General features: G+C 48.1%; 1 protein-coding gene across 1 annotated transcript in view; it reads left to right on the forward strand.

Moving 5' to 3' along the window:
- Window positions 1-26963, forward strand: part of INTS9 (integrator complex subunit 9) — a 69692-nt gene that overhangs the window by 35330 nt on the left and 7399 nt on the right. Inside the window, exons 10-14 of the mRNA XM_081854719.1 lie at window positions 9265-9445; window positions 12649-12709; window positions 18813-18984; window positions 19257-19381; window positions 24073-24240. Coding sequence (XP_081710845.1) covers window positions 9265-9445; window positions 12649-12709; window positions 18813-18984; window positions 19257-19381; window positions 24073-24240 — 707 coding nt within the window. The remainder of the gene's footprint in view (window positions 1-9264; window positions 9446-12648; window positions 12710-18812; window positions 18985-19256; window positions 19382-24072; window positions 24241-26963) is intronic.

The following is a 26963-nucleotide window of genomic DNA, read 5'->3' on the forward strand; positions in this document are numbered from 1 at the left end:
GGAAAGCTGTGGACAAACGCTGGCTTCCTCGGCCTGAATTGACTTTGACTGGACTTAACCATCCAGGGGTCCTTTACCTTTATTATAAACAGGCAGGTTGTCTTTTAAGCTTTGGGTTTTTGTTTTGTATTTTGTATTTCCCCGGATGGCTTTAAGTACTGTCCCAAGTTTTTCTGGTCCAAATTGGATTTCTTCCATTTAAACTGAGACTTTGATTTAAGTTAATAGGGTTTTTTTATTTTATTTTGGACCCTTGTCCCTCTTTGCATATAGCAGAGGTTTTCAACCTTTTTGGGTTCACGGCTCCCTTGACCAACTGCATTCTTTCTGCGGCCCCCCTGGGGGGCTCAGGAGCCTGGTTATGTCACCCCTTGCCTGCAGAGCCGGCAGCCCCTCGCCCTTTTTCAAACACCCTCCCTGGTGGAGTGTTCCCTCAGCCTCCTCTCCCCTGGGCAAATTCAGCTGCCGCCCCTGGTCTCTGATCTTTTCCACCCCAAAGTGAGATGCCTCCTCACACTGCCCCACAGGTGCCGGGCAAGCACCCCCTGGCCAGCCCCAGTGCCACCATTTGCCTGCGGAGCTTGTAGCCAGGGCTGCTGCAACAAACAGCTGTGCAATAATAATAATAATAATAATAATAATAATAATAATAATAATAATAATAATAATTTATTATTTATACCCCGCCCATCTGGCTCGGCTTCCCCAGCCACTCAGGGCGGCTTCCAACCAAATATTAAATACAGTAATACATCAAACATTAAAAGCTTCCCTAAACAGGGCTGCCTTCAGATGTCTTCTAAAAGTTTGGTAGTTGTTCTTTTTGACATCTGGTGGGAGGGCGTTCCACAGGGTGCGCGCCACTACCAAGAAGGCCCTCTGCCTGGTTGCCTGTAACTTGGCTTCTCGCAGTGAGGGAACTGCCAGAAGGCCCTCAGAGCTGGACCTCAGTGTCCAGGCTGAACAATGGGGGTGGAGACGCTCCTTCAGGGATACTGGGCCATTTAGGGCTTTCAAGGTCAACGCCAACACTTTGAATTGAGCTCAGAAACGTACTGGGAGCCAATGTAGGTCTTTCAAGACCAGTGTTATGTGGTCTCGGCGGCTGTTCCCAGTCACCAGTCTAGCTGCTGCATTCTGGATTAGTTGCAGTTTCTGGGTCACCTTCAAAGGCAGCCCCACGTAGAGCGCATTGCAGTAGTCCAAGCGGGAGATAACCAGAGCATGCACTACTCTGGCAAGGCTGTCCGCAGGCAGATAGGGTCTCATCCTGCGTACCAGATGGAGGTGGTAGACAGCTTCCCTGGACACAGAATTGACCTGCGCCTCCATGGACAGCTGTGAGTCCAGAATGACTCCCAAGCTGCACACCTGGTCCTTCAGGGGCACAGTTGCCCCATTCAGGACCAGGGAGTCCTCCACACCAGCCCACCCCCTGTTCCCCAAGAACAGTACTTCTGTCTTGTTAGGATTCAACCTCAATCTGTGCAAGCCTTGGGGAGGTAGAGACATGAGAGGGCACCAGACTTCCGGGTTAGCGCGATCTGGAAATGGCGGATTCCCTCCGAGCTGCGGAGGGAATCGGCTCCACCGAGGACGGGTCTTGCCACGCCGGCGACGCAGGGACCCTTAGAAACCGCAGGCGCTGAAGCCTGCGGACGGGAAGACTCGGTGGGCACCTTAAGCACCCCCCCCGACCCTCGAAAAAGGGTACGGAGGGTGGTGTGGCGCTGAGAGTCGATCAATACCTCGGTGGAGCGGAGCCGCGAGCCATGACCGGAGAGCGCTGACTTTCTCCCTGGAAATTTGGATTGAAAGAATTAACCCGTGAGTAAATGGAATTTGGCTTTAAGAAATTTTTCCTTCGAATTGGAGACGACCGGAGGGTGTGCTGAAAGGGAGTCCGCACCCCCCCCTAATTACAGCCAATTTTTAAGCAAAGTTCAGAGAACTAAGGCGGAAAAGATACACTTATACATTATAAAAGAAACTTCTTCCACGATTTAACAAAGGAAGTGTTGTGCTGGAGAGTGAGGAGAAATTTTTTGTGAAATCCCCCCCCCCCCCCGGGACCAGGGAGAGTCCCGTGTTTGAGTCTGGTGCAGAAGAATAAGTTGTTAAAAGAACTGTTAAATGGACAGATTGAAAACTTGTTAACTGATATCCCTCTGAACTAAAAGTTAAATTGAAACAAAGTGGTTGGAGATTTGATAGAAAGAAATAAAAAAAGATTTGGACTGTTGGAAAAAGTTTACAAAGTAACCAGAATCCCTCTAGGGGGATTCCAAAGCTACTACAATGGCGGCAGAAGGAAAACTACAGGCAGAGATAAACAGGATGTTTTATCTTGTGGGAATATTGCAAGAGCAGAGTCTGAGTATGAACAAACAATTAATGACCTTGACTTCAGGAACAAGCAACTCTGCTGAATGCATGAAGGATTTGACAGGAAAGGAATCTGCAGCCGAAACAGAAAAGACATTCCAAGAATCGGAGGAAAGAGAGCAAGGAGAGGAGAAAGAACAATTGAAAAATACCAACAAAAAGTCCATAATGGTGGAACGCAAGGGAAAAGACTATTGGATTATCTGGATTACAACACTGCAAAAGATGTTAAGGATGAAGGAGGGGGCCCCTGAAGTATCTGGAACACAGGAGCTCGAAGGATACAAGAAATACGATTGGGGCTATCCTTTTGATCATGAAAGACTGGTTGACTTTTGGCAGCAGTTGCTATCAAGTATCCATGTGGGAAGAAAAATTGGAGTGATGGAGAATGGATTGTTTCGAGATTTGATGACCGATATAAGAGACTTCCAACAGAATCGACGGAGAGGAACTGAAAGGGACTTAAAGGCTTCGGACGTGAGGAATCCGGGCTAAAAACTACGGTTGATTTTTATTTGAAAAGGGACCAGAACCTGGGAAGGGGGGAGGGGGAAGCAGAAGGGTAAGAACGACGATAAATTTTGGGTTGGGTGAAAAGGGTCTACATTTAAAAACGGGAAATCGGGGGAAGGGAATCTACGCCGACCTTAGGAAAAAATTTAAATGTTTATAAGAGCTGGGGATAAGAGAAATGGGGCTAATCACGAAGAGATATATTTAAAAATATCAACTATAGGTTAAGAAGAAGAAACTAAAATTTGCTGAACGAATCATGGGAATAGGGATGTATGAAGAGGGGGTGGGGGGGGAGTCCGGGGAATAAGGTTAAGAAAACAAGGCGTTGTGATGATATCTGTTTTGTTTTTGTTGTAACTTGTGTGTTTGTCTTTAAAAAATGTGAAAACCCAATAAAAATTATTATTAAAAAAAAAAGAGACATGAGAGGGCACCAGAGGAGGGAGGGAAGGAAAAAGGGACGGAGGCCAGTTTTGCCCACGACACCCCTGACCATCGTTCAAGGCACCCAGGATGCCATGGCACGCTGGTTGAAAACCACTGGCATATAATAATTGTATTCCCCGCTGATTGTTGTGGACTTTGGTGCAGACGATGAAATGCACAGCACAGAAAAAGGGGTGTTCTTCCCCAGCCAATGTAACTAAACCCAAAAGACGTAAGTGGGTTCAGAAGCTTAAACATACTATCGGAAGATGAAGTACAATTTTAATCCAGCATCAGAATATGAAAATGTAATCAAAGCAGATGAAATTACAAAGATGGCACAATAACAAATTGACTTTGCTATTCAGGTCAAAGCCTGATCCAACTCTCCATATCGACCAATAGATGACTACAAAATTTGTCAGCGGCCAGTAGTCAAAATAGATCACATTACAAATACAATATAATAACAAATAGACTTGCCAAAGCATGATCAAAATCCTTATATGACTAATAGATGACTACAAAATTTGACAAAGGCCCGATGCGCTTCGACCCAATTGGTCAGGAGAAAATTATTAAACGCAACTTGGTCGCAGAGAATTGGTTAGTCTGTCGAGACCTTAAAGTGACCATATATCCCTTTAATTTACATCTACAAAGTGAATCTCTCTCTCTCTCTCTCTCTCTGATGGTTTATAGAGAAACATAGCAACAGCTGCTATTACATATTTAGAATTAACAAGCAAATTAATTTTCACCATTGGAAAAGCTGTTAATTGTTGAGCTGTATGATGTCGTGGGTGTGAACAGCATCACTTAGCATCCTGCTTAAAATGTGCCTTGGAAGGGAAAGGCTATCAGTGGCTATTAACTGTCTGTCGTGGCTCCGTTCTCCCCCCACTGTCGGAGGGTTGTGGGTTTGAGCCCCACATTGGGCAAGAAATTCCTGCATTTCCGGGCTTGGACTAGATGACCCTCGTGGCCCCTTCCGATTCTGTGACGAGAAGCTGAGAATAAAGTTTCCTAGGTGCCGAATTCCTTGCAACGTCATTTCCGACCCCGTAACCCCTTGAGAGGGTATATTTGTGCTTCCTTGGCTATTTAATGCACACCGCGTGACTTGGCTCACTTCCTCGAGTCGTCTGTTGGCATTCTGACGGTGGCACTGTTGTTATATTGTTTGCTGGAAAGGGCCTTGTAAGTTCACACCTCAGAGCCAGGGTTTAGACAATGTGGTGCCCACCAGATGTTGCTGGACACCCTTCAGCTACGCCTGGCATGACTCAGTGTTCAGGGGTGCTGGGAATTGTAGTTCAGCGACAACTGCTGCTCACCACCTTGGCTACAGAGCCTTAGAAGAACAGAGCATTTTCTGCCAGTTTTTCCTTTGTGGTTCTCAGGATCTGCCTCCATGCCCAGCTGAGTATCAGAATTTTATTTCCCCCCCCCCCAAGGGGTTGACATGAGATGTTTCTGACTTCTCTTGCTTTTGCTGCCAGAGCTGTAAAAGCTCCCAACTTGCATTTTTTCCCCCACGTTTTGAAGCTCTTCTGCCCTCTTCAGGAAAAGGACGTGACTACATTGGAACCTTGATGGCAGAAAGTGAGGAGGAATTCAAGAACCTTTTAATGAGGGTGAAAGAGGAGAGCGCAAAATATAGCCTGAAGCTCAACATCAAAAAAACTAAGATCATGGCCACTGGGCCCATCACCTCCTGGCAAATAGAAGGGGAAGAAATGGAGGCAGTGAGAGATTTTACTTTCTTGGGCTCCATGATCACTGCAGATGGTGACAGCAGTCACGAAATTAAAAGTTGCCTGCTTCTTGGGAGAAAAGCAATGCAAACCTAGACAGCACCTTAAAAAGCAGAGACATCACCTTGCCAACAAAGGTCCGTATAGTTAAAGCTCTGGTTTTCCCAGTCGTGATGTATGGAAGCGAGAGCTGGACCATAAAGAAGGCTGATCGCCAAAGAATGGATGCTTTTGGTGCTGGAGGAGACTCTTGAGAGTCCCATGGACTGCAAGAAGATCAGCCCTGAGTGCTCACTGGAAGGACAGATCGTGAAACTGAGGCTCCAATACTTTGGCCACCTCGTGAGAAGAGAAGACTCCATGGAAAAGACCCTTATGTTGTGAAAGATGGAGGGAGCAAGAACGGGACGACAGAGGATGAGATGGTGGGACAGTGTTCTCGAAGCTACAAACTTGAGTTTGACCAAACTGCGGGAGGCAGTGGAAGACAGGAGTGCCTGGCGTGCTCTGGTCCATGGAGACACAAGAAGAGTCAGACACGACTAAACCACTAAACAACAACACATTGGAACAGACCAGATAAGCATTTTCAAATATTTTAAAGGCCATCGCATGAAAGAGGGAACATGTTTGTTTTCTCTTGCTCTGGAGGGGAGGACCCGAACCAATGGCTTCAAGTTGCAAGAAAGGAGATTCTAACTTAACATCAGGAAAAACTTTCTGACAGTAAGAGCTGTGTGACAGTTGAACAGTCTCCCTCGGGAGGTTTTTCATTGGAGGTTTTTAAGCAGAGGTTGGAGGTCCATCTGTCACAGATGCCTTAGCCGAGATTCCTGCATTGCAGGGGGTTGGACTAGATGACCCTTGGCTACCTTCCATCTCTAAGATTCTATGATCAGCACACAGGATGAAATTGTCACGACAAACACAAAAGTATCACACACCGTCTGTTTCACACTTGTTGCAATTCCTGCATGGAAACTACGTGTGGCTTTTCAGACGTGAGGAATTACATTACGTGATTCTAGTGATGTCATAAACCTAAATCCATTTATTTATTTTTTGTCCCCAGGCCTAGATGCAGTTCTGCCCCCACCTTTTATTACATTTCCAAATGCTAAATTTTCATTGAGAAGGTTTAAAGTAACAAAGGCGTGATTCTGTTTGAATCATCTCTTTTCGTTCCGCACTTCAACGACGACATGTTAGCGTTGATATTACCACTGCCTCTTTTAAACGTCATCGCTCGCTGCATCCAGATATTGATTCGTTGTTTTGGTGTGTGTTTTTATGATGATGATGATGATGATGATTAATATTGCAACCCGCTTGGGTTGAGGAGCAGAGGTGGTAAATGTTTAAAAGGAATAATGGGGAAAGAACGGACGAGAGATCCAGAGATATCCCTCCTTTAATCTAACAGTAGACAGGATATTAAACTTCCACCCGCTGGATCTTGAGAGAAGACGGTGCTCTGAAAATATTGGTGCAATGTGTGTGTAACAGCAACAGGTGTTTTTTGTTTAAAGAACGATTGCAGCATTTGGAAAGGCAGGGTTGCCACCTTGCCAGACGTCCGGGAATTCCCAGACATGTCCTCTTTTGCAGGTCCTAAATACCCATCCTGGGGGGGGGGTTACATTTTAGAGCAAATGTCCTGGAGTTGGGGATTAAAAAATAAAATAAAAATGTGCTCAGGTTACTCTGGGTTCAGGCTTTGGCTCCGGCGATTTGGGCTCGGATTTAGTGTCCTCCTTTTTACCTCTTGAAATATGGCAACTCTAGGAAAAAGGCAAGGAAAAGGAATTGCAAATGAAGCAGCGAAGATCTCTGCCCGTGTGAATTCTCATTTGGAATTCGGTGTGCAGTTCTGGTCTCTCTCCATCTTGAAAAATGATCTAGTGAAAAAGTAAGGAAGGACCAGGATATTGAAAGCTGCCAGGGAATATGGAAACCAGTCCATTGTGAAGGCCGGCTAAGCGATGGCAGCAGTTTTGGACAATGGAGCAATTGGAAGCGCCTAGATGTGTAAACCTTGTTATTTTCCTTATGTTCTTACTTATTTATTTATTTGTTTGTTTGTTTGTTGTTGTTGTTGTTGTTTAGTCATTTAGTCGTGTCCGACTCTTCGTGGCCCCCTGGACCAGAGCACACCAGGCACTCCTGTCTTCCACTGCCTCCCCCAGTTTGGTCAAACTCATGCTGGTAGCTTCGAGAACACTGTCCCACCATCTTGTCCTCTGTCGTCCCCTTCTCCTTGTGCCCTCCGTCTTTCCCAACATCAGGGTCTTTTCCAGGGAGTCTTCCCTTCTCATGAGGTGGCCAAAGTCTTGGAGCCTCAGCTTCAGGATCTGTCCTTCCAGTGAGCACTCAGGGCTGATTTCCTTCAGAATGGAGAGGTTTGATCTTCTTGCAGTCCATGGGACTCTCAAGAGTCACCTCCAGCACCAGAATTCAAAAGCATCCATTCTTCGGCGATCAGCCTTCTTTATGGTCCAGCTCTCCCTTCCATACATCACTACTGGGAAAACCATAGCTTTATGGATCACTGCCTTGCCGTGGCGAAAGGGGCTTGAATAACTCAGAGAAGCAATGAGCTATGCCGTGCAGGGCCACCCAAGATGGACAGGTCATAGTGGAGAGTATCGCTGCCAAGAAAACTCCATGGATAAAGTCAACAGGCATATTTATTTATTACATTTTACTTGTTAAACTCACCTCTGAATGCTTCCAGCAACTGTAAGAATTTGAAGCAGGAGTTCGGCTTATTTATATGAAGGCCAACGGGAAGATGTCACAAAGCTGGCAATATTGTTAAAAAATCTCAATAAATCCCTCCCCTCTCTTTTTGATATTTTATTTATTATACTTTTCAAGTTATACATTTCACTAGTGTTATACATTTCACTAATTTTACATTCATTTTGACATTTAGAAACTTGACTTCCATCCTCCTCTTTCTGCAGTTCCTTAAATTTTTTTTTGATATCTTCTGCATATCCAAATTAACTTAATTTGCTCATTTATTCATCATCTTTAAATATATGCCCGTATAAAAGTGCAGGTTGTTACAGCCATCCTGCCAATGTTTATATCTGTTTAAAAATTTTCTGTAAATATTCAATAAACCATTTCCATTCTTTTAATTAAAAAATTGGTTGTCTTGATTTCTTATTCTTCCGGTAAGTTTTCAGCATATTCCGTAGGTTTTTGTTTCCATTCTTCCTTCACTGGGACTTCTGCTTCTTTCCATTTTGGGGCAGGTAACATTCTTCCCATTGTAGTCGCATACATGAATAGGTTTAGGTACAGTTTAGGTAGTTCTGTCCCTATAAATCCCAAAAGAAAAGCTTCTGGGTTTTTTTTACAAAGGTAATTTTAAACATCCTCTTCATTTCATTATATATCATTTCCCATTTTTTTTAAGGAATAAGATATGAGTTTGTCGAGGGGGGGTTAGACAATGGGGCAGGGGATATTATAGAGCAGCCTTCACCAACGTGGCACCCTTCAGATGTTTTGAACTACAACTCCCACCATCCCCAGTGAGCACAGTGTACACGACGCTTTTTTGGTTAAAAAAAAGAGAGAGGTGCCAGTACCCTGAACCATTGAGTGCCATTAAAAAAGAAAACTGAATAGTTATTCAGGTCCACATACCTACGGGACCGCCTCTCCTGGTATGCCCCGCAGAGGACCTTAAGGTCCACAAATGACAACATTTTTGAGGTCCCAGGTCACAAGGTGGTGAGATTGGTCTCAAGTAGGGCCAGGGCCTTTTCAGTACTGGCCCTGATTTGGTGGAACGCTCTGTCCCAAGAGACTAGGGCCCTGCGAGACTTCACATCTTTCCGCAGTGCCTGCAAGACAGAGCTGTTCCGCCTGGCCTTTGGTTTGGACTCAGTCTGACCCTTCTGTTTCCCTCCCCTTATGGTTTTGATCTATGAGCTACTTTTTAAATGAGGCTGCATTTTAAATTGCATTTTAACCTGTATTTTAAATTGGTTTTTGTTTTTTATCCGCCCCCCCCATTATGTTTTTAATGTGATTTTATTGGTGTTAGCTGCCCTAAGCCCGACTCTGGCCGGGGAGGGCGGGGTATAAATAAAAATTATTATTATTATTATCTCTTCCCTATTCACTCACTCAAAAACATGTCTCTTTGCTCTTTGTTAAGCTTTGACCGTCCGGAACGGGGGGAACGTCCTGGTCCCCTGCTACCCGTCCGGCGTGATCTACGACCTTCTCGAGTGCCTGTACCAGTACATCGACTCTGCTGGCCTCTCCAACGTCCCCTTCTACTTCATCTCGCCAGTGGCAAACAGCTCCCTCGAGTTCTCCCAGATCTTTGCCGAGTGGTAAGTGTTGGCAGCAAAGAGGTACCCCATGGCTGGGTGGAGGGGTACCTCCGACACAGGAAGAAAGAGGGTGGGAGAGCAAAGCTACTACAGTGGTACCTTGGTTCTCAAACTTAATCCATTCCAGAAGTCCGTTCCAAAACCAAGTTGCGCTTTCCCATAGAAAGTACAGTGGACACTCAGGTTGCGAAGGTGATAATAATAATAATTTATTATTTATACCCCGCCCATCTGGCTGGGCTTCCCCAGCCACTCTGGGTGGCTTCCAACAAAACACTAAAATACAATAACCTATTAAGCATTAAAAGCTTCCCTAAACAGGGCTGCCTTCAGATGTCTTCTAAAAATTTGGTAGTTATTTTTCTCTTTGACATTTGGTGGGAGGGTGTTCCACAGGGAGGGTGCCACTACCGAGAAGGCCCTCTGCCTGCTTCCCTGTAACTTGGCTTCTCGTAGTGAGGGAACTGCCAGTGATCCATAGTGATCCGTGTGGGAGGCACGTTCGCAACCCGCAGCGCCGCGTCTGCGCACGCACGGGTTGCGATTCGGCGCTTCTGCACATGCTCAAAGGGTGATTTAGTGCTTCTGCGCATGTGTGATTGCTGAAACCCGGAAGTAACCCATTCCGGTACTTCCAGGTTTCAGCGCGTCCATAACCTGAAAAAACGCAACCTGAAGCATCTGTAAGCCGAGGTATGACTGTAATGCAAAATGGATTAATCTGTTCCAGACTTTTAAAAGCAACCCCTAAAACAGCAATTTAACATGAATTTTGCTATCTAACAAGACCATTGATCCATTAAATGAAAGTGATAAACAATGTACTGCAGTCACACAATCGATCAGTCAGTACCTGAACTGGGTTCCACACAGTCACACACACAAAAAAGAGCCACAAAAACGCAAAATAAATAGCAAAAACAGACAGACCTCAGCGTAACACTCAAAACGGAAGTGTGGCTCTCAAAACGGAGCACATTCAGCTTCTGGAAAATGTTTGCAAGCTGGAACACTTACTTCCAGGTTTGCAGTGTTTGGGTTCCAAGTTGTTTGAGTACCAAGGCAACTGAGAACCAAGGTACCACTGTATTCTGAAAAATGCTTTTTTTATAGGATAGGGTAGTAGTTTTTGACCAGTGTGCTGTGGCCTTGTATAGCCTTGAATGACGGTCAGGGGTGCCACAGGCAACGCTGGCCTCTGTCCCTCTTTCCTTCCCTCCCTCCTCTGATGTCCTCTCGCATCTCTGCTTTCCAAAGACTTGCACAGCTGTTTGTTGCAGCAGCCCTGGCTCCAAGGTCCACAGGTGAAGGGTCCCTCTGGGGCTGGCCAGGGTGTGCTGGGTGCCAGGAACAGGGGCAGCCTCGGAGTAGGCAAGCAAGCGGGCGAGGGAGCCCAGCCATCCAGTCTGCCAGCCCTTGTTTTGGGGAATGGACGGACAAGTGGGAGGTCGGGCAGACAGGAAAGCACCACACTGAACTTTCTTTCTGCTTGCCCTGTGCACCGTTCACCGTTGGCCAGCCTCCACCAGGCCACTAGGTCTGGGGCATCCTTTCCCCAGGCCCCTTTGGGGCGGCGGGTGGCTCAGAGATCAGGGGCAGTGGCGGCATCTGCCCAGAGGACTCGCAAGGAGAGAGGAGAGGAGGCTGAGGGAATGCTCCACCAGGGAGGGTGTTCGAAAAAGGACAAGAGGCTGCCAGCTCTGCAGGCAAGCGGGGAATTTTTTTTTTTAATTTGCATTTTATGTATTTTGTTAACATTCTTATACAGTGGTACCTCGGGTTACATACGCTTCAGGTTACAGACTCCGCTAACCCAGAAATAGTGCGTCAGGATAAGAACAGAAATCGGGCTCCGGCGGCGCGGCGGCAGCAGGAGGCCCCATTAGCTAAAGTGGTGCCTCAGGTTAAGAACAGTTTCATGTTAAGAACGGACCTCCGAAACGAATTAAGTACTTAACCCGAGGTACCACTGTATTACATTGGTAAACATTGTCATATTACATTACAGGACTTACTATAATATAATTTCCAACATGTATACAAAAATTATATACAAATTTTATATACCTAGAAAGAAAATGAAACAAAAAAAGGAAAGAGAAAAAACAAAAACAACTTCCCCCAAAAAATCATATACATACCAACACACTAAACATCCTGTCTTTCCCGTTGTATATTCCATTTTTTACAAATGATTGTACTCTTATTATGATATCGTTACATATCATCTAATACATTCCTATATCAATATGTGCTCTTAGCCTTATTTCTCAACTCAGTCTCACTCCAACGTCAATCGAATGCTAGCATAGATAGCGAACCTTTACTGTATTTTGAACATACGTTTTATATCTATCCCACTTTCCCATAATTTTTTGTTTGGAATTGCCTCTCAGGGTATTTGTTAACTGCGCCATTTCAGGCAAGCGGGGGACATAACTGGGCTTCTGAGCCCCCCAGGTGGGCCGCAGAAAGAATGCAGTTGGTCAAGGGAGCCATGGACTCAAAAAGGTTGTGAACCTCTGGGATAGGGGGAACTGGGGATGAGTTTATGGGACCAAAGGAGGGTGGTCCTCAAAAGTTTGGGAACTGCTGGGCTTAGATGATGCTGCCACCTGTCAGCACAGAACTTCTCTGCTTGGTTGGGAGATTTGAGCACTAGGTGGCAGTGCTGAACTGCAATGGGTTGTCAGGTCAGTTTGTAAATCTGGCTTGTTTTGATAATGATGATAATTATTATTATTATTATTATTATTATTATTATTATTATTATTTATATCCCGCCCTCCCCAGCCGAAGCTGGGCTCAGGGCGGCTAACAACAATCAAAATAATCCAACGATTCTAAAAACATTTCATTATAAAAATTAATTAAAGTCAAATTGATGGCAACCATTAAGCAAAATTCTGTGCAGATTGCCAGAGGAGCGGGGTCAGGCTGCGCCCTGGCCAAAGGCCTGGTGGAACAGCTCTGTCTTGCAGGCCCTGCGGAAAGATGTCAGGTCCCGCAGGGCCCTAGTCTCTTGTGACAGAGCGTTCCACCAGATTGGAGCCGCAGCCGAGAAGGCCCTGGCTCTAGTTGAGGCCAGCCTAACCTCTCTGTGGCCTGGGATCTTCAAGATGTTTTTATTTGCAGACTGTAAGTTCCTCTGTGGGAACTTTTCTCTCTGTTTTTCTCTTTCTCTCTCCCCCTCCGCCTTCCAGGCTGTGTCACAATAAGCAGACGAAGGTGTACCTGCCAGAACCACCCTTCCCTCATGCGGAGGTAAGAGAATTGCCCTGCCCATCTGATCCCATTTCACGCGCAGGAGGGGGGAGGAAGGAACGAGGGAGAAATTCCAGCCAGTTTGCATTTACAGTGGACGCTCGGGTTGCGAATGTGATCCGTGCGGGATGCACGTTCCCAACCCGCAGCTGCGCGTCTGCGCATGTGCGGGCTGCGATTCGGCGCCTCTGCACATGCGCGACCGCTAAAACCTGGAAGTAACCCATTCCGGTACTTCCGGGTTTTGACGGTCCATAACCCAAAAAAAACCACAACCTAAAGCGTCTGTGACGCTGTGGTCTAAACCACAGAACCTAGGACTTGCCGATCAGAAGGTCGGCGGTTCGAATCCCCATGACGGGGTGAGCTCCCGTTGCTCGGTCCCTGCTCCTGCCCACCTAGCAGTTCGAAAGCATGTCAAAGTGCAAGTAGATAAATAGGTACCACTCTGGCGGGTAGGTAAACAGCGTTTCCGTGCCCTGCTCTGGTTCGCCAGAAGTGGCTTAGTCATGCTGGTCACGTGACCCGGAAGCTGTCTGCAGACAAACGCCGACTCCCTTGGCCTATAGAGCGAGGTGAGCACTGCAACCCCAGAGTCGGCCACGACTGGACCTAATGGTCAGGGGTCCCTTTACCTTTACCTTTAAAGTGTCTGTAACCCAAGGTATAACTGTAAAGGGCTTTCCAAAACAGTACAAGGCCAGAACGCGGCCCTCTTTCGGAATTCACACTTCCTCGAATTTTGCAGCGCCTCCAGCCAGCATCTACCGAGGTAAAGCGTGCATAAAAAGGCATATGATAGTGACACGCCTTATAGGGGAAATTGCTTTGCAAAGATACCTAGTTTTGCAGAATTGCAGAAACTTCCAGAAATGTCTTCCTCCCTTAAAAGAATAAAAAAGTTTAGCTAAGAGTCTCCAGATGCAGAAAAAGTTCTCTGCCAAGTGTCGCATTTTAAGGATTCACCATTCAGTTCCAGGGGATGCTGTCGTTACTGAGAAGTTCTGTGGGTCTTTCTGATGATGCTGTTTGACGCCTCTCAGAGGGATGTGGCTGAAACGTCATTACTGGGCAGCAGTTGCTGCACTTTCTTTATTTTTCTTTATTTTTTACAATTCTCCACATGTAGCTAATTTGGGGGTTATTTGGAGTCCCCAGATATGAGAGGCCAGTACTGCCTCCTCCCATGTTCAAACCCATAAGTGCTAATATAGGCTTGCCAGATTTAAAAGAAGTAAAAACCCTAGCATGGCAAATGGCCTTTTTTCCTCCCACTAAGGGCAGCCAGAGGGAGCGAGGGACATGAATTCAACCCACAGAGCACCTGCTTCCTTATCAATCTTCAAAAGGAGGTTTGAAATTTCTGGGCTCGTAGACCCACACAAAATGAATTGCCCGTGTATTTTGGCCTTGCCAAAGAAGGCATCCTAGATTTCGCTTGCTCACTGACCTTCTGAATGCTGCAAACGAGGGACAAAAGTTGTTTTTATCGCCACCGCTTTAATCACCACATTCCTTAGAGATGCCCTTGACATCGATTCTCCTCTTTCCATTCATGAAAAAGGTCCACTTTCAGAAATATATGCCTATGAAGCATATGCTCCATTATTTTAAATAGATGTTTGAGACAGATTACATCAGAAATACAAACCCTTTAAAAATCCAGTCCTCTCCTCCTCCATGAATTTGTCCAATCCTGTTTTAAAGCCACCCATGTCTGTGACCGCCACTGCCGGTGGCAGGGAGTTCCGTAGTTTAACTACACGCTGCAGGAAGAAGTCCTTTCTGTCCTGTATCGTCCACCATTCAGCTTCATGTCATACCCGCAAGTGCTAGTGTTCTGATTTAAACCGTGGCCTCCCAGGTCTTAGTCCAAACTCTGATCACTTGCACTGCGCTCGGTTGCAGGATTTCCTAGTGCCGGAGATGAACTTTTCTCTTATCTGCTTCCTTCATGCCACGAACAATTTTATCAAACTTCCATCTTTTTCACCTTGCCTCTGTACGGAAAAGTCCCAAACGTTGCGGCGTTTCTTCGTAGGGGAGCCATCCATCCCCTTGATCACTCTGCCTGCCCTTTCTCTAAACCTTTTCCAACTCTTACAGGATAGCTCAGTCAGTAGAGCATGAGACTCTCAATCTCAGAGTTGTGGGTTCGTGTCCACTTCATGCAAATACTCCCCCTGTGTTGCAGGGGGTTGGGCTAAATCATGGGTAGGCAAACTAAGGCCCAGGGCCTGGATCCGGCCCAATCACCTTCTCAATCCGGCCCGCGGATGGCCCAGGAATCAGCATGTTTTTACATGAGTAGAATGTGTCCTTTTATTTAAAATGCACCTCTGAGTTATTTGTGGGGCCTGCCTGGTGTTTTTACATGAGTAGAATGTGTGCTTTTATTTAAAATGCATCTTTGGGTTATTTGTAAAAGGTAAAGGTAAAGGGACCCCTGACAATTAAGTCCAGTCGTGAACGACTCTGGGGTTGCAGCGCTCATCTCGCTTTAAAGGCCAAGGGAGCCAGCGTTTATCCGCAGCCAGTTTTTCTGGGTCACATGGCCAACATGACTAAGCCGCTTCTGGTGAAACCAGAAAACGCCATTTACCTTCCTGCTGGAGTGGTACCTATTTTTTCTACTTGCACTTTGACATGCTTTTGAACTGCTAGGTTGGCAGGAGCAGGGACCGAACAATGGGAGCTCACCCCGTCGCGGGGATTCGAACCGCTGACCTTTCAATTGGCAAGCCCAAGCGGCACAGTGGTTTAACCCACAGCACCACCCATGGGGCATAGGAATTCATTCCCCTCCCAAAAAAAAATATAATCCAGCCCCCCACAAGGTCTGAGGGACAGTGGACCGGCCCCCTGCTGAAAAAGTTTGCTGACCCCTGGTCTAGATGACCCTTAGGGTCCCTTTCAACAATTCTATGATTTTAATAAGCCTTTTGAGATTAAAGGTAAAGGTACCCCTGCCCATATGGGTTAGTCGTGTCCGACTCTAGGGTTGTGCGCCCATCTCACTTAAGAGGCCGGGAGCCAGCGCTGTCCGAAGACACTTCCGGGTCACGTGGCAGGGTGACGAAGCTGCTCTGGCGAGCCGGCACCAGCACAGCACACGGAAACGCCGTTTACCTTCCCGCTATATAAAGTGGTACCTATTTATCTACTTGCACTTAGGGGTGCTTTCGAACTGCTAGGTGGGCAGGAGCTGGGACCGAAAGACGGGAGCTCACCCCACCGCGGGGATTCGAACCGCTGACCATGCGATCAGCAAGTCCTAGGCACTGAGGTTTTACCCACAGCGCCACTCGCGTCCCGCTTTTGAGATTATGTGCCTTTTATTCAGTGTGTTTTGAGGTGAGGCTTCCTTTCAGGCAAGTCAAGTCCCCCAGCAGGCTCACCCAGGCCACCTTTGGTGGAGGAAGAGCCATCAAAACCTGATGCAGAAATGTCATCCTTCCCTTACTAATCCACAGGCAAATCTGACGGCATTTATGGCATCTCACAAACCCCGCTTTCCTTGTTGTGGGAAATGCCCGCCAGCACCTCTGAGGCAGGTTCTGCTTCCTTCGGGTTGTGTCTGAAATTTCAAGAGCTGCTTGCAGGGGTCTCTGTCTCTCCCTCTCCCTCTTTCTTTCATTCTTTCTCTCTCTCTCCCTCTCCATGAAATAAGTATAATCCTCATCTAGCACGTCCTTTGCTGGGCCTCCGACTCCCGTTGCTGGAGGTAACGCTTAGATGTTGAAGAGCTGGCCTCGGCGGGCTCCAAGGATAAATCTCTTCCATGCTTAATTACAGGCACACTTGCAAGACGGAGGGCTTATTAACTCCCAGCGTGACTCGCATGTGCGCATTTAGATTTCTCGCTAGGAAACGAGTGGGGGTGTGTGTTTCTGAGCAGCCATCTTGTAGAAAGAGGAGGGTATGCCAAATAGCTCATCAGACTCCCACTCTTGGGGTTGTGGGTTCGAGCCCCACGTCAGGCAAAAAAAATTCCTGCATTGCAGGGGGTTAGACTACATGGCCTTCAGGGACCCTTCCAACGCTACAATTCCACGAGGCCTCTCAGGTGGTTTCCACTGAGCCCAGGACCCAGCTGATAACTGTCAGATACCAGGATCCTGCCATGTATTGAGTCAGACCATTGGTTCCCCCAGCTTAGTGTTAGCTAAGTTAAACTGTAGAACTCCCTGCCGCCAACCTAAATGTAAAGGTAAAGGGACCCCTGACCATTAGGTCCAGTCGCGGACGACTCTGGGGTTGCGGCGCTCATCTCGCTTTACTGGCGGAGGGAGCCAGCGTACAGCTTCCGGGTCATGTGGCCAGCATGACTAAGCTTCTGGCAAACCAGAGCAACGCATGGAAACACCATTTACCTTCCCGCCGGAGCGGTACCTATTTATCTACTTGCACTTTGACATGCTTTTGAACTGCTAGGTTGGCAGGAGCAGGGACCGAGCAACGGGAGCTCACCCCGTCATGGGGATTTGAACCGCCAACCTTCTGATCGGCAAGTCCTAAGCTCTGTGGTTTAACCCACAGCGCCACCTGCATCCCTCTTGCCACCAATGGCTTTAAAAGAGGATTAGACAAATCCATGGAGGAGGAAAGGGCCACTGATGGCTAGTAGCTAGTGTTGTTGTTTGTGCTGTGAACAGCATAATCACCCAGAAAGTTTGATCATTCCCCCCCCTTTTTTTTACTTTTTATATAATTTTTTTATTAGTTTTTTAACTTATTATTTTCAACAGTAATTAAACATACTTTTACTCATTCAATTTTTTTGACTTCCATCAATCCTGCCTGAAAATTTTCCAATCTAATCTCTTAATATGCATTTCTTATCTTTCCTATTACATTTCAAACTCAGAACCAATATCTCTATCTTTTTCTACTTCGTAACACTTCGTATATTTCTCCTTACAAAACTTCTTGTAGTCATACTAGCGTAATTTGTTGATTACAGTTGCTCTTCAAATAATTCATATACTTCTTCCAATCTTCTGTAAATCTCTGGTCCCGTAAGTTTCGAATCCTTCCTGTCATTTTGCCCAATTCTGCATAGTCCATTAATTTCGTCTGCCATTCTTCTTTTGTCGGAATTTCTTCTTGTTTCCATTTCTGGGCTCACAATACTCTTGCCGCAGTTGTTGCATATAAAAACAATTTAACATCTTTAATTTAACATTATTAATGTCCCGAGAGCCAGTGTGGTGTAGTGGTTAAGAGCGGTGGACTCGTAATCTGGGGAACCGGGTTTGATTCTCCGCTCCTCCACATGCAGCTGCTGGGTGACCTTGGGCCAGTCACACTTCTCTGAAGTCTCTCAGCCCCACTCACCTCACAGAGTGTTTGTTGTGGGGGAGGAAGGGAAAGGAGAATGTTAGCTGCTTTGAGACTCCTTCGGGTAGTGATAAAGCGGGATATCAAATCCAAACTCTTCTTCTTTTTCTTCTATAATACCAAGTAAAAATGCTTCTGGTTTTTTAAAAGAATGAAAGTTTTATCATTCCCCTCAATATACAGTACAGTGAAACCTTGGTTGTCAAACATGACACGTTCTGGAAGACTGTTCAACCTCCAAAACGTTTGACAACCGAGGCGCAATTTCAGTGGTGAAAATTGGGTGGGGACACATCGCAGAAGCCGTTTGACTTCTGAGGCGCCTTCGAAAATGGAAGCATTTACTTCCGGGTTTTCGGCGTTCGGGTTCCGAAACGTTCATCAACGGAGACGTTCGATAACCCGAGTTCCACTGTATGATTATCGCTATAACCTTGGTTGCTAATACACGAGCTTCCCTTGCAATCTGAAAGAGTGCTTTAGCATTGATTGTATAACTACTATTTTAAAGCTATCGAGACGAATCACTCGTTTGGATCGTCGCTTTATGCTTTGGAATGAATTAGCGCGCGGCTCTTTTTGCAGGGACATATCGGCACGCGTTTTTGCCAGGACGCTTTGAGCACGTTTGCGTGCAAGAGAGGCACGTGAGCCGTAGGTAGCGATAAATAACTTGGGTCAAGCGCGGTGCTTGAATGTCAATAAAGGAAGAACGCGGGAAAGGGAAAGGAGGTTTCTGACAGCCTTCCTTCTCTCTTTCCAGCTCATTCAGAGCAACAAGCTGAAGCATTACCCCAGCATCCACGGAGACTTCAGCAACGACTTCAAGCAGCCCTGCGTGGTCTTCACAGGACACCCCTCGCTCCGGTTTGGGGACGTGGTGCATTTCATGGAGCTGTGGGGCAAGTCCAGCCTCAACACCATTATATTTACAGGTAAGAGCCTGGCCTGGGAGAGTGGAGTACGGACTGACTCCAGCTACAAAAGCTGAGGCTGTTGAACAGATTCTTGGGCTAGAGTATTATTTACGGGGGGCGTTGAGAGAGCTTATTGCTGTTATTGATATTATTGTTGTATCCTTCGTTAGATCTTATGATTTACGTGGAAATTGTTTCCGTTTGGTTGTTGTTTCCTCCAAACCGGAGGAGACCTTCCCCAAGGTTTGCGTGTGTTTTGTCTGAATCCCCCTCTCTCTTTCCATTTACAGAGCCCGACTTCTCCTATCTCGATGCCCTGGCTCCATACCAGCCGCTGGCTATGAAATGCGTTTACTGCCCCATCGACACCAGGCTGAACTTCATCCAGGTCTCCAAATTACTCAAAGAAGTCCAGGTACACCAGGCCAGACCTCTCTCCACTTAACGGGCCTCACTGCAGGGCCAAGCTGGGCCTTTCCCACTAAACCAAGGCTAGGGCCTTCCAGGGTCAGCGATGATGGGACATGGCAGCATCTCAAAGCCCACAGGCTCCCCATTCCTGACCCAAACACTTGGCCATTTCCAAAACACAACAGCTGTGCATTGTAGAATCATAAGAGTTGAACAGGGGGTGGAAGGTCACCTGGCCCAACCGCAGATTTGATGCAGGTGGTAGCCTCTGCCTGAAGGCCTGCATACCAGGAGAGGCCACTTACCCTTCCTAGGCAATGGGTTCTATTGTTGAACCTATCGGACCATCATTGTCAGAGCCGTCTTTCCCATGGTGCGTTGTGCCAGGGTGCCGGCCTCTAGGGGCGCCCCAGCAAGTGGGGGGGGCTGTGCAACTTTGCAGGCTGCCTCCCCTTTCCCTGCACACCTGCCAGCTGCGCCCCGCCAACCATAAGGGTGGCGGGCGTGCAGCTTCTCTCCCAAGCCTCCTCTGGAGGAGAGCAGTCCCCGCAAAGGCTTAGGATGGAAGCTGCGCCCCGCCAACCATAAGGAATGGGGGAAATTTATAACTTATATTAAAGACCATTGTAGACAGTTAAAATTGTCACTAGGACTGGAATATCACTTGTTGTTTAAGAGTGAGTTCTGGACACAACGGAGATCTAAAAGATTTAGATTGTTATAAAAGATGCAGGAGGAAATGATGAATAATCAGACCCACAAAAGAGAGGATAGAATAATAATAATAATAATAATAATAATAATAATAATAATAATTTATTATTTATACCCCGCCCATCTGGCTGAGTTTCCCCAGCCACTCTGGGCGGCTCCCAATCAGTATTAAAAACAATACAGCATTACATATTAAAAACATCCCTGAACAGGGCTGCCTTAAGATGTCTTCTGAACATCAGGTAATTCTTTATCTCTTTGACATCTGATGGGAGGGCGTTCCACAGGGCGGGCGCCACTACCGAGAAGGCCCTCTGTCTGGTTCCCTGTAGCCTCACTTCTCGCAATGAGGGAACCGCCAGAAGGCCCTCGGCGCTGGATCTCAGTGTCCGGGCTGAACGATGGGGGTGGAGACGCTCCTTCAGGTATACAGGACCGAGGCCGTTTAGGGCTTTAAAGGTCAGCACCAACACTTTGAATCGTGCTCGGAAACGTACTGGGAGCCAATGCAGATCTCTCAGAACCGGTGTTATGTGGTCCCGGCGGCCACTCCCAGTCACCAGTCTAGCTGCCGCATTCTGGATTAATTGCAGTTTCCGGGTCACCTTCAAAGGTAGCCCCACGTAGAGCGCATTGCAGTAGTCCAAGCGTGAGATAACTAGAGCATGCACCACTCTGGCGAGACAGTCCGCGGGGAGGTAGGGTCTTAGCCTGCGTACCAGGTGGAGCTGGTAGACAGCTGCCCTGGACACAGAGTTAATCTGCGCCTCCATGGACAGCTGTGAGTCCAAAATGACTCCCAGGCTGCGCACCTGGTCCTTCAGGGGCACAGTTACCCCATTCAGGACCAGGGAATCCTCCACACCTGCCCGCCTCCTGTCCCCCAAAAACAGTACTTCTGTCTTGTCAGGATTCAACCTCAATCTGTTAGCCGCCATCCAACCTCCAACCGCCTCCAGGCACTCACACAGGACCTTCACCGCCTTCACTGGTTCTGATTTAAAGGAGAGGTAGAGCTGGGTGTCATCTGCATACTGATGAACACCCAGTCCAAACCCCCTGATGATCTCTCCCAGCGGCTTCATATAGATATTAAAAAGCATGGGGGAGAGGACAGAACCCTGAGGCACCCCACAAGTGAGAGCCCAGGGGTCTGAACACTCACCCCCCACCACCACCTTCTGGACACGGCCCAGGAGGAAGGAGCGGAACCACTGTATAACAGTGCCCCCAGCTCCCAGCCCCTCTAGACGGTCCAGAAGGATGTTATGGTCGATGGTGTCAAAGGCCGCTGAGAGATCCAGCAGAACTAGGAAACAGCTCTCACCTTTGTCCCTAGCCCGCCGGAGATCATCAACCAGCGCGACCAAGGCAGTTTCAGTCCCATGGTGAGGCCTGAATCCCGATTGGAAGGGATCCAAATGGTCCGTTTCCTCCAGGCGTGCTTGGAGTTGTTCAGCAACCACCCGCTCAATCACCTTGCCCAAGAATGGCAGATTTGAGACTGGGCAATAGTTGGCCAAATTGGCCGGGTCTAAAGATGTTTTTTTAAGAAGCGGTTTAATGACCGCCTCTTTCAGCGGGTCTGGGAAGGCTCCCTCACAGAGGGAAGCATTCACCACCCCGCAGATCCCATCGCCCAGCCCTTCCCGGCTCGCTTTTATCAGCCAGGATGGGCAAGGATCAAAGAGACAGGTGGTCGGTTTCACTCGTCCAAGCAGCCTGTCCACATCCTCGGAGGTAACAGATTGGAATTGATCCCATGTAACAGGACCAGACAGAACTCTAGCACTCTCCCGCCCTGGCCCTGCTCCCACGGTGGAGTCTACCTCCTTCTGAATCTGAGCGATTTTATCTGCAAAAAACTTTGCAAAAGCATTGCAGGAGATCTTGGGGTCCCTACCAGGCCCCGGTGGTGCAGGTGGTTCTGATAGATTGCGAACCACCTGAAAAAGTCTCCTGCTGCTGTTTTCTGCAGATGCAATGGAGGCGGTGAAGAAGGCCCTCTTCGCCGTCGCCATTGCCACTTGGTAGGCTCGACGTTGAGCTCTAACCCGTGTCCGGTCTGATTCAGAATGAGTTTTCCGCCACCGGCGCTCTAGCCGTCTCAACGATTGTTTCATCACCCTCAGCTCCGGGGAAAACCACGGGGCTGTCCGGGCTCCATGCAATCGGAGAGGGCGCTTCGGAGCCAGACAGTCAATAGCCCTGGTTAACTCCGCATTCCAGCGGGCCACCAGGGAATCAGCTGAAAGGCCATCAACTTGGGATAAAGCATCCCCTACCACTCTCTGGAAGCCAATTGGATCCATTAAGTGGCGGGGGCGGACCATCCGAATCGGTCCCACCTCCCTGCGGAGGGGAAGGGTTGCGGAGAAGTCCAGTTGCACCAGGAAGTGATCTGACCATGGCACTTCTTTTGTTTCGCTTTTAGTTAATGTCAGATCACCAGCATCCGTAGAGGTAAACACCAAGTCTAAGGCATGTCCGTGGCTATGAGTTGGGCCAGACTTATTCAGGGACAGCCCCATGGAGGCCATGCTTTCCACGAAGTCCCGAGCGGCCCCTTGTAAGGTCGTGTCGGCATGGATGTTAAAATCCCCCAGGACAACCAAGCTAGGTGTCTCCAGGAGCATATCCGCCACGACCTGAAGCAGCTCGGGCAGGGAATCCTTGGTGCAGCGGGGAGGTCGGTACACCAATAGGAATCCTGTACTGCCCCTATTGCCCAACTTCCAGAACATGCACTCAGAAAACTGGGTCTTCCCAACAGGACGCCTGGTGCAGACTAATGACTTCCTAAAAATCACTGCAACCCCCCCTCCCCGCCCACATGACCTGGGTTGCTGTGCGTAAGAGAAACCTGGTGGGCAAGCAGCGCCAAGGACAGGCCCATCTGCTTCATCCAACCAAGTCTCTGTTACACATGCCAGATCAAATCCTCCATCCATGATCAAGTCATGGATGGCAGTGGTCTTATGAATCATTGACCTGGCATTGCACAGCAACACTTTCAGGTCATGTGGGTATCCCTTGCTGATTCTAGTATCCATCCGGTCAGGACCAGACCCGGAGGCAGGAATAGTCCTCAGACAACGACTAAACCTGCCTCCTTTGTAATGACATGGTCTGGTCTTAGCGTAACTCCTCCTCCTACCCGTGATCACTGAGATCGGTTGTCCCAGTGCATTCCCCCCTGTGGAACATGCCCCAGCCATTTTGTGGGCTGGGGCCCACTCCCCGGCAGCCCTGACCCCTCCCCCTAAGAACAAAATAACAACTTATACAAACAAACAAAACCAATAAAACAATACAAACAAAAAAAAATGTAAAAATTACAAGAACATCAAAATAAAAAAATAATTCCCCAAACCCAACCAAACTTCCATCCCACCCCCACCCCCCACATACAAAGAATCCAAAAGAAATTTTTAAAAAACATTTTAAAAACACTCTGTGCCCCTCCTGCAGTAACACTGTCCTAGTGAGGCCTGTCAGGCCCCGCCCTGGGCCAGGTGGTAAGTGGCAGGGAGGAGCAGGGCCCTCAGGCACTCACTCAGGGGAGTCCTCCTGGGCAGCAGGCAGCACGCAGCAAGCAGTCCTTGTGAGGCTTCAGGCCCCGCTCCAGGCCAGGTGGTAAGTGGCAAGAGCAGGGCCCTCAGGCACTCACTCAGGGGAGATTCCTTAGAAGTCCAGGAGATTCCTTAGAATCTTGTTTTTATGATCTATGTTCAATATATGATTGCAAAATTTCAATTTGAAAAACCAAATAAGTAAATTTATTTATTTTTTTAAAGAAGAAAGAGATTCTTGATTTGGTACATGTAAACAGCCTTGTGATCTTTGGATGAAGGGCAACGTATAAAATAAACGTAATAAATTATAACAAGGCATCTACCACAGGGGCTTACAGATCAGGGCATGGATGTCTGTCTGTCTGTCCCTTGACTCTTTATTTTCCTCCCTCCCTCCCCCCGGCAGCCTCTCCACGTTGTTTGTCCGGAGCAGTACACCCAGCCCCCTCCCACCCAGGCCCACCGCACGGACTTGATGGTCGACTGTCTACCCCCACCCATGTCCTACCGCAGAGCCGAGGTGCTGACCCTCCCATTCAAACGCCGCTACGAGAAGATTGAAATCACGCCAGAGGTGAGTGAAGACAAACCAAGGTATGGGGTGGAGGTGGAGGGGAAACTGTCAGGAACTGGAATGAAGAGGAGGGGGACTGGTGGAGATTGCCTCCCGCTTCTCCTGTAGCTGACAGGGAAGAGGGAGGCAGTGTAGAATTACAGCCGAACTATGATGGAGAGAGGGACGCGGGTGGCGCTGTGGGTTAAACGCCTAGGGCTTGCCGATCAGAAGGTCAGCGGTTCGATTCCCCGCGACGGGGTGAGCTCCCGTTGCTCGGTCCCTGCTCCTGCCAACCTAGCAGTTCGAAAGCACGTCAAAGTGCAAGTAGATAAATAGGTATCTATTTATTAACTCGGGCGGGAAGGTAAACAGCGTTTCCGTGCGCTGCTCTGGTTCGCCAGAAGCGGCTTAGTCATGCTGGCCACATGACCCAGAAGCTGTACGCCAGCTCCCTCGGCCAGTAAAGCGAGATGAGCGCCGCAACCCCAGAGTCGGCCACGACTGGACCTAATGGTCAGGGGCCCCTTTACCTTTACCTTTTAAGAGCTTTCTTGTTTCCTCCCTGCTTCTTGAAACCATCGGGGGTGGGGGGAGGGAGAGAATTCCTCAAGTCTGACGGGGACGTAGTGAGGAACCCAGGGGGCTGCCTTATCCTGCACCAATCCCTTGGTTCCTCTAGCTCAGTGTTGTTCACACCGGCCGGCAGCAGCAGGAGCTTCTCTGGGATTTCAGGCAGGATTCGATCCCAGCCCCGAACCTGGGGATTGCACCTGGGCCCTTCTGCATGCAAAGCAGGTGTTCTCGCCCTGAGCCACGGCTCCTCCTCAAACCTTTGGAGACCAGGGAGTTCACACCAACACAGGATTTCAGGCAGGACATTCCCAGACCTGCCTGGATATGCCAAGGATTGGGACCACCTGCTTTAGTTGCAATTCCTACATGGACACGTGTTGGACCATCAATGACACCTGGTGGCTCCTTTGAGCCATATGATTCTGTGCCCACTCGCTGGATCATCACCTTGTCATGGTGAATGGGCCTGCATATTCCTATGACCCTTGTGAGTGAAGAAGAAGCAAAGATCGCCAGTGTCGAAGCAATGATTCTTCAACGTCAACTTCATTGGACTGGTCATGTTGTGCGGATGCCTGATGATCGTCTTCCAAAGCAACTACTCTATTCCAAACTTAAAAATGGAAAACTGTCAGGTGGCTGTTGCGGTTGCTCGAGAGTAACCAGGCAGGACTCCAAACCTGTGTTTTACAGGTTTTATTTTGGTGCAAACTATTTACAGTGAAGAGGCCCAAAGCTCATGTCTGGCTCAGTCGCTAGCAGAATCCGGGAATGGTCTATTTTTGGACCTCCTCCAACATAGGAGTTTTGCTACTCCCAACCTTCTCCTTCCCTCTTTGCGCCTTAGGCTACTGCGCAGGACGGGCGATGGCAAGGGCGTGTTTCCCTACTGTCCGGCTTGCCCAGGAGTGGTGTTAAGGCTCCCACCAGAATCCTCTGGTCCTTGCACCTCTTCCCCACTAGAGGTGGGCTTTCCTCCTCCCCAGAAGAGGAACTGCTTTTCGGAGGCTCCCTGTAACACAACTGTCCTGCTATTCCTCGCCTGAGAGCCAATGGCAGTTCCCTGACCAAAGTGTAATGCTGGTGGTCAACAAAAGAGGTTCTCAGACTCTCTCAAGGCAAATCTTTTAAAATGTAGTATAAACACCAACAACTGGGAAATACTGGCCTGCGAGCGCTCCAGCTGGAGAACAGCCTTTACCAAAGGTGTCATGGGCTTTGAAGACATTCAAACTCAGGACGCAAGGGAGAAACGTGCTAAGAGGAAGGCACGCTTGGCAAACCCTCACCATGATCAGCTCTCACCATGAAACCTATGTCCCCACTGTGGAGGATGTGTGGATCCAGAATTGGCCTCCGCAGTCACTTACGGACTCATTGTTAAAACCATGTTTATGGAAGACAATCTTACTCGGCTACGAGGGGTCACCAAAGAATATGATGATTCTGTGATTTAAGCATTTCACGGCTTGCAAGACAGAAGGTTCATCCCCACCCAGGTCCAAACCCCAATTGCTGCTTTTAGCTGAGCCCTCTGTATGCATTTCTGGCAGCTGAGGCTAGTTTTTGTCCCAATCCGGGCGGCTTCATGTGACTTGCGTTCAAGGTGCTTGGAGGAGTCAGCTGCCACATAGTATGCATTAGCCTAAAGAGGGAGCCATTTCTCTGTTTTGCCTGGCAACCGCACAGCCCACAAAAAATACATATAATCCTGGTTGGAAGGGGCCCCTAGTCCCCCCCCCCGAAACGCAGGAATCAGAGCTCAAGTATCCCTGACAGATGGACACCCAACGTCTGCTTTAAAAGCCCAGCACCTTCCCAGGTAGTTTGTTCCACCTCTAAACACCTCTTACTGCCAGAAAGGAGGATCTTGAGGTTTAGTCAGAATCTCCTTTCTTGCAACTCCAGAGTAGCAGAAAAGAAGCTGGCTCCCTCTTCCTTGTGACAGCTCTTCAGATATCTGAAGATGACCATCATTCCAGTACAGTGGTACCTTGGTTCTCAAACACCTTGGTACCCAAACAGCTTGGAACCCAAACACTGCAAACCCGGAAGTAAGTGTTCCGGTTTGCGAACTTTTCTCGCAAGGTAAACGTGCTCCGTTTTGAGTGTTACACTTCCAATTTGAGTGCCACACTTCCGTTTTGAGTGTTACGCTGAGGTCTGTC

The sequence above is a fragment of the Podarcis erhardii genome (assembly GCF_964252035.2).
Source record: "Podarcis erhardii genome assembly, chromosome: 3".
NCBI classification, from domain to species: Eukaryota; Metazoa; Chordata; class Lepidosauria; order Squamata; family Lacertidae; genus Podarcis; species Podarcis erhardii.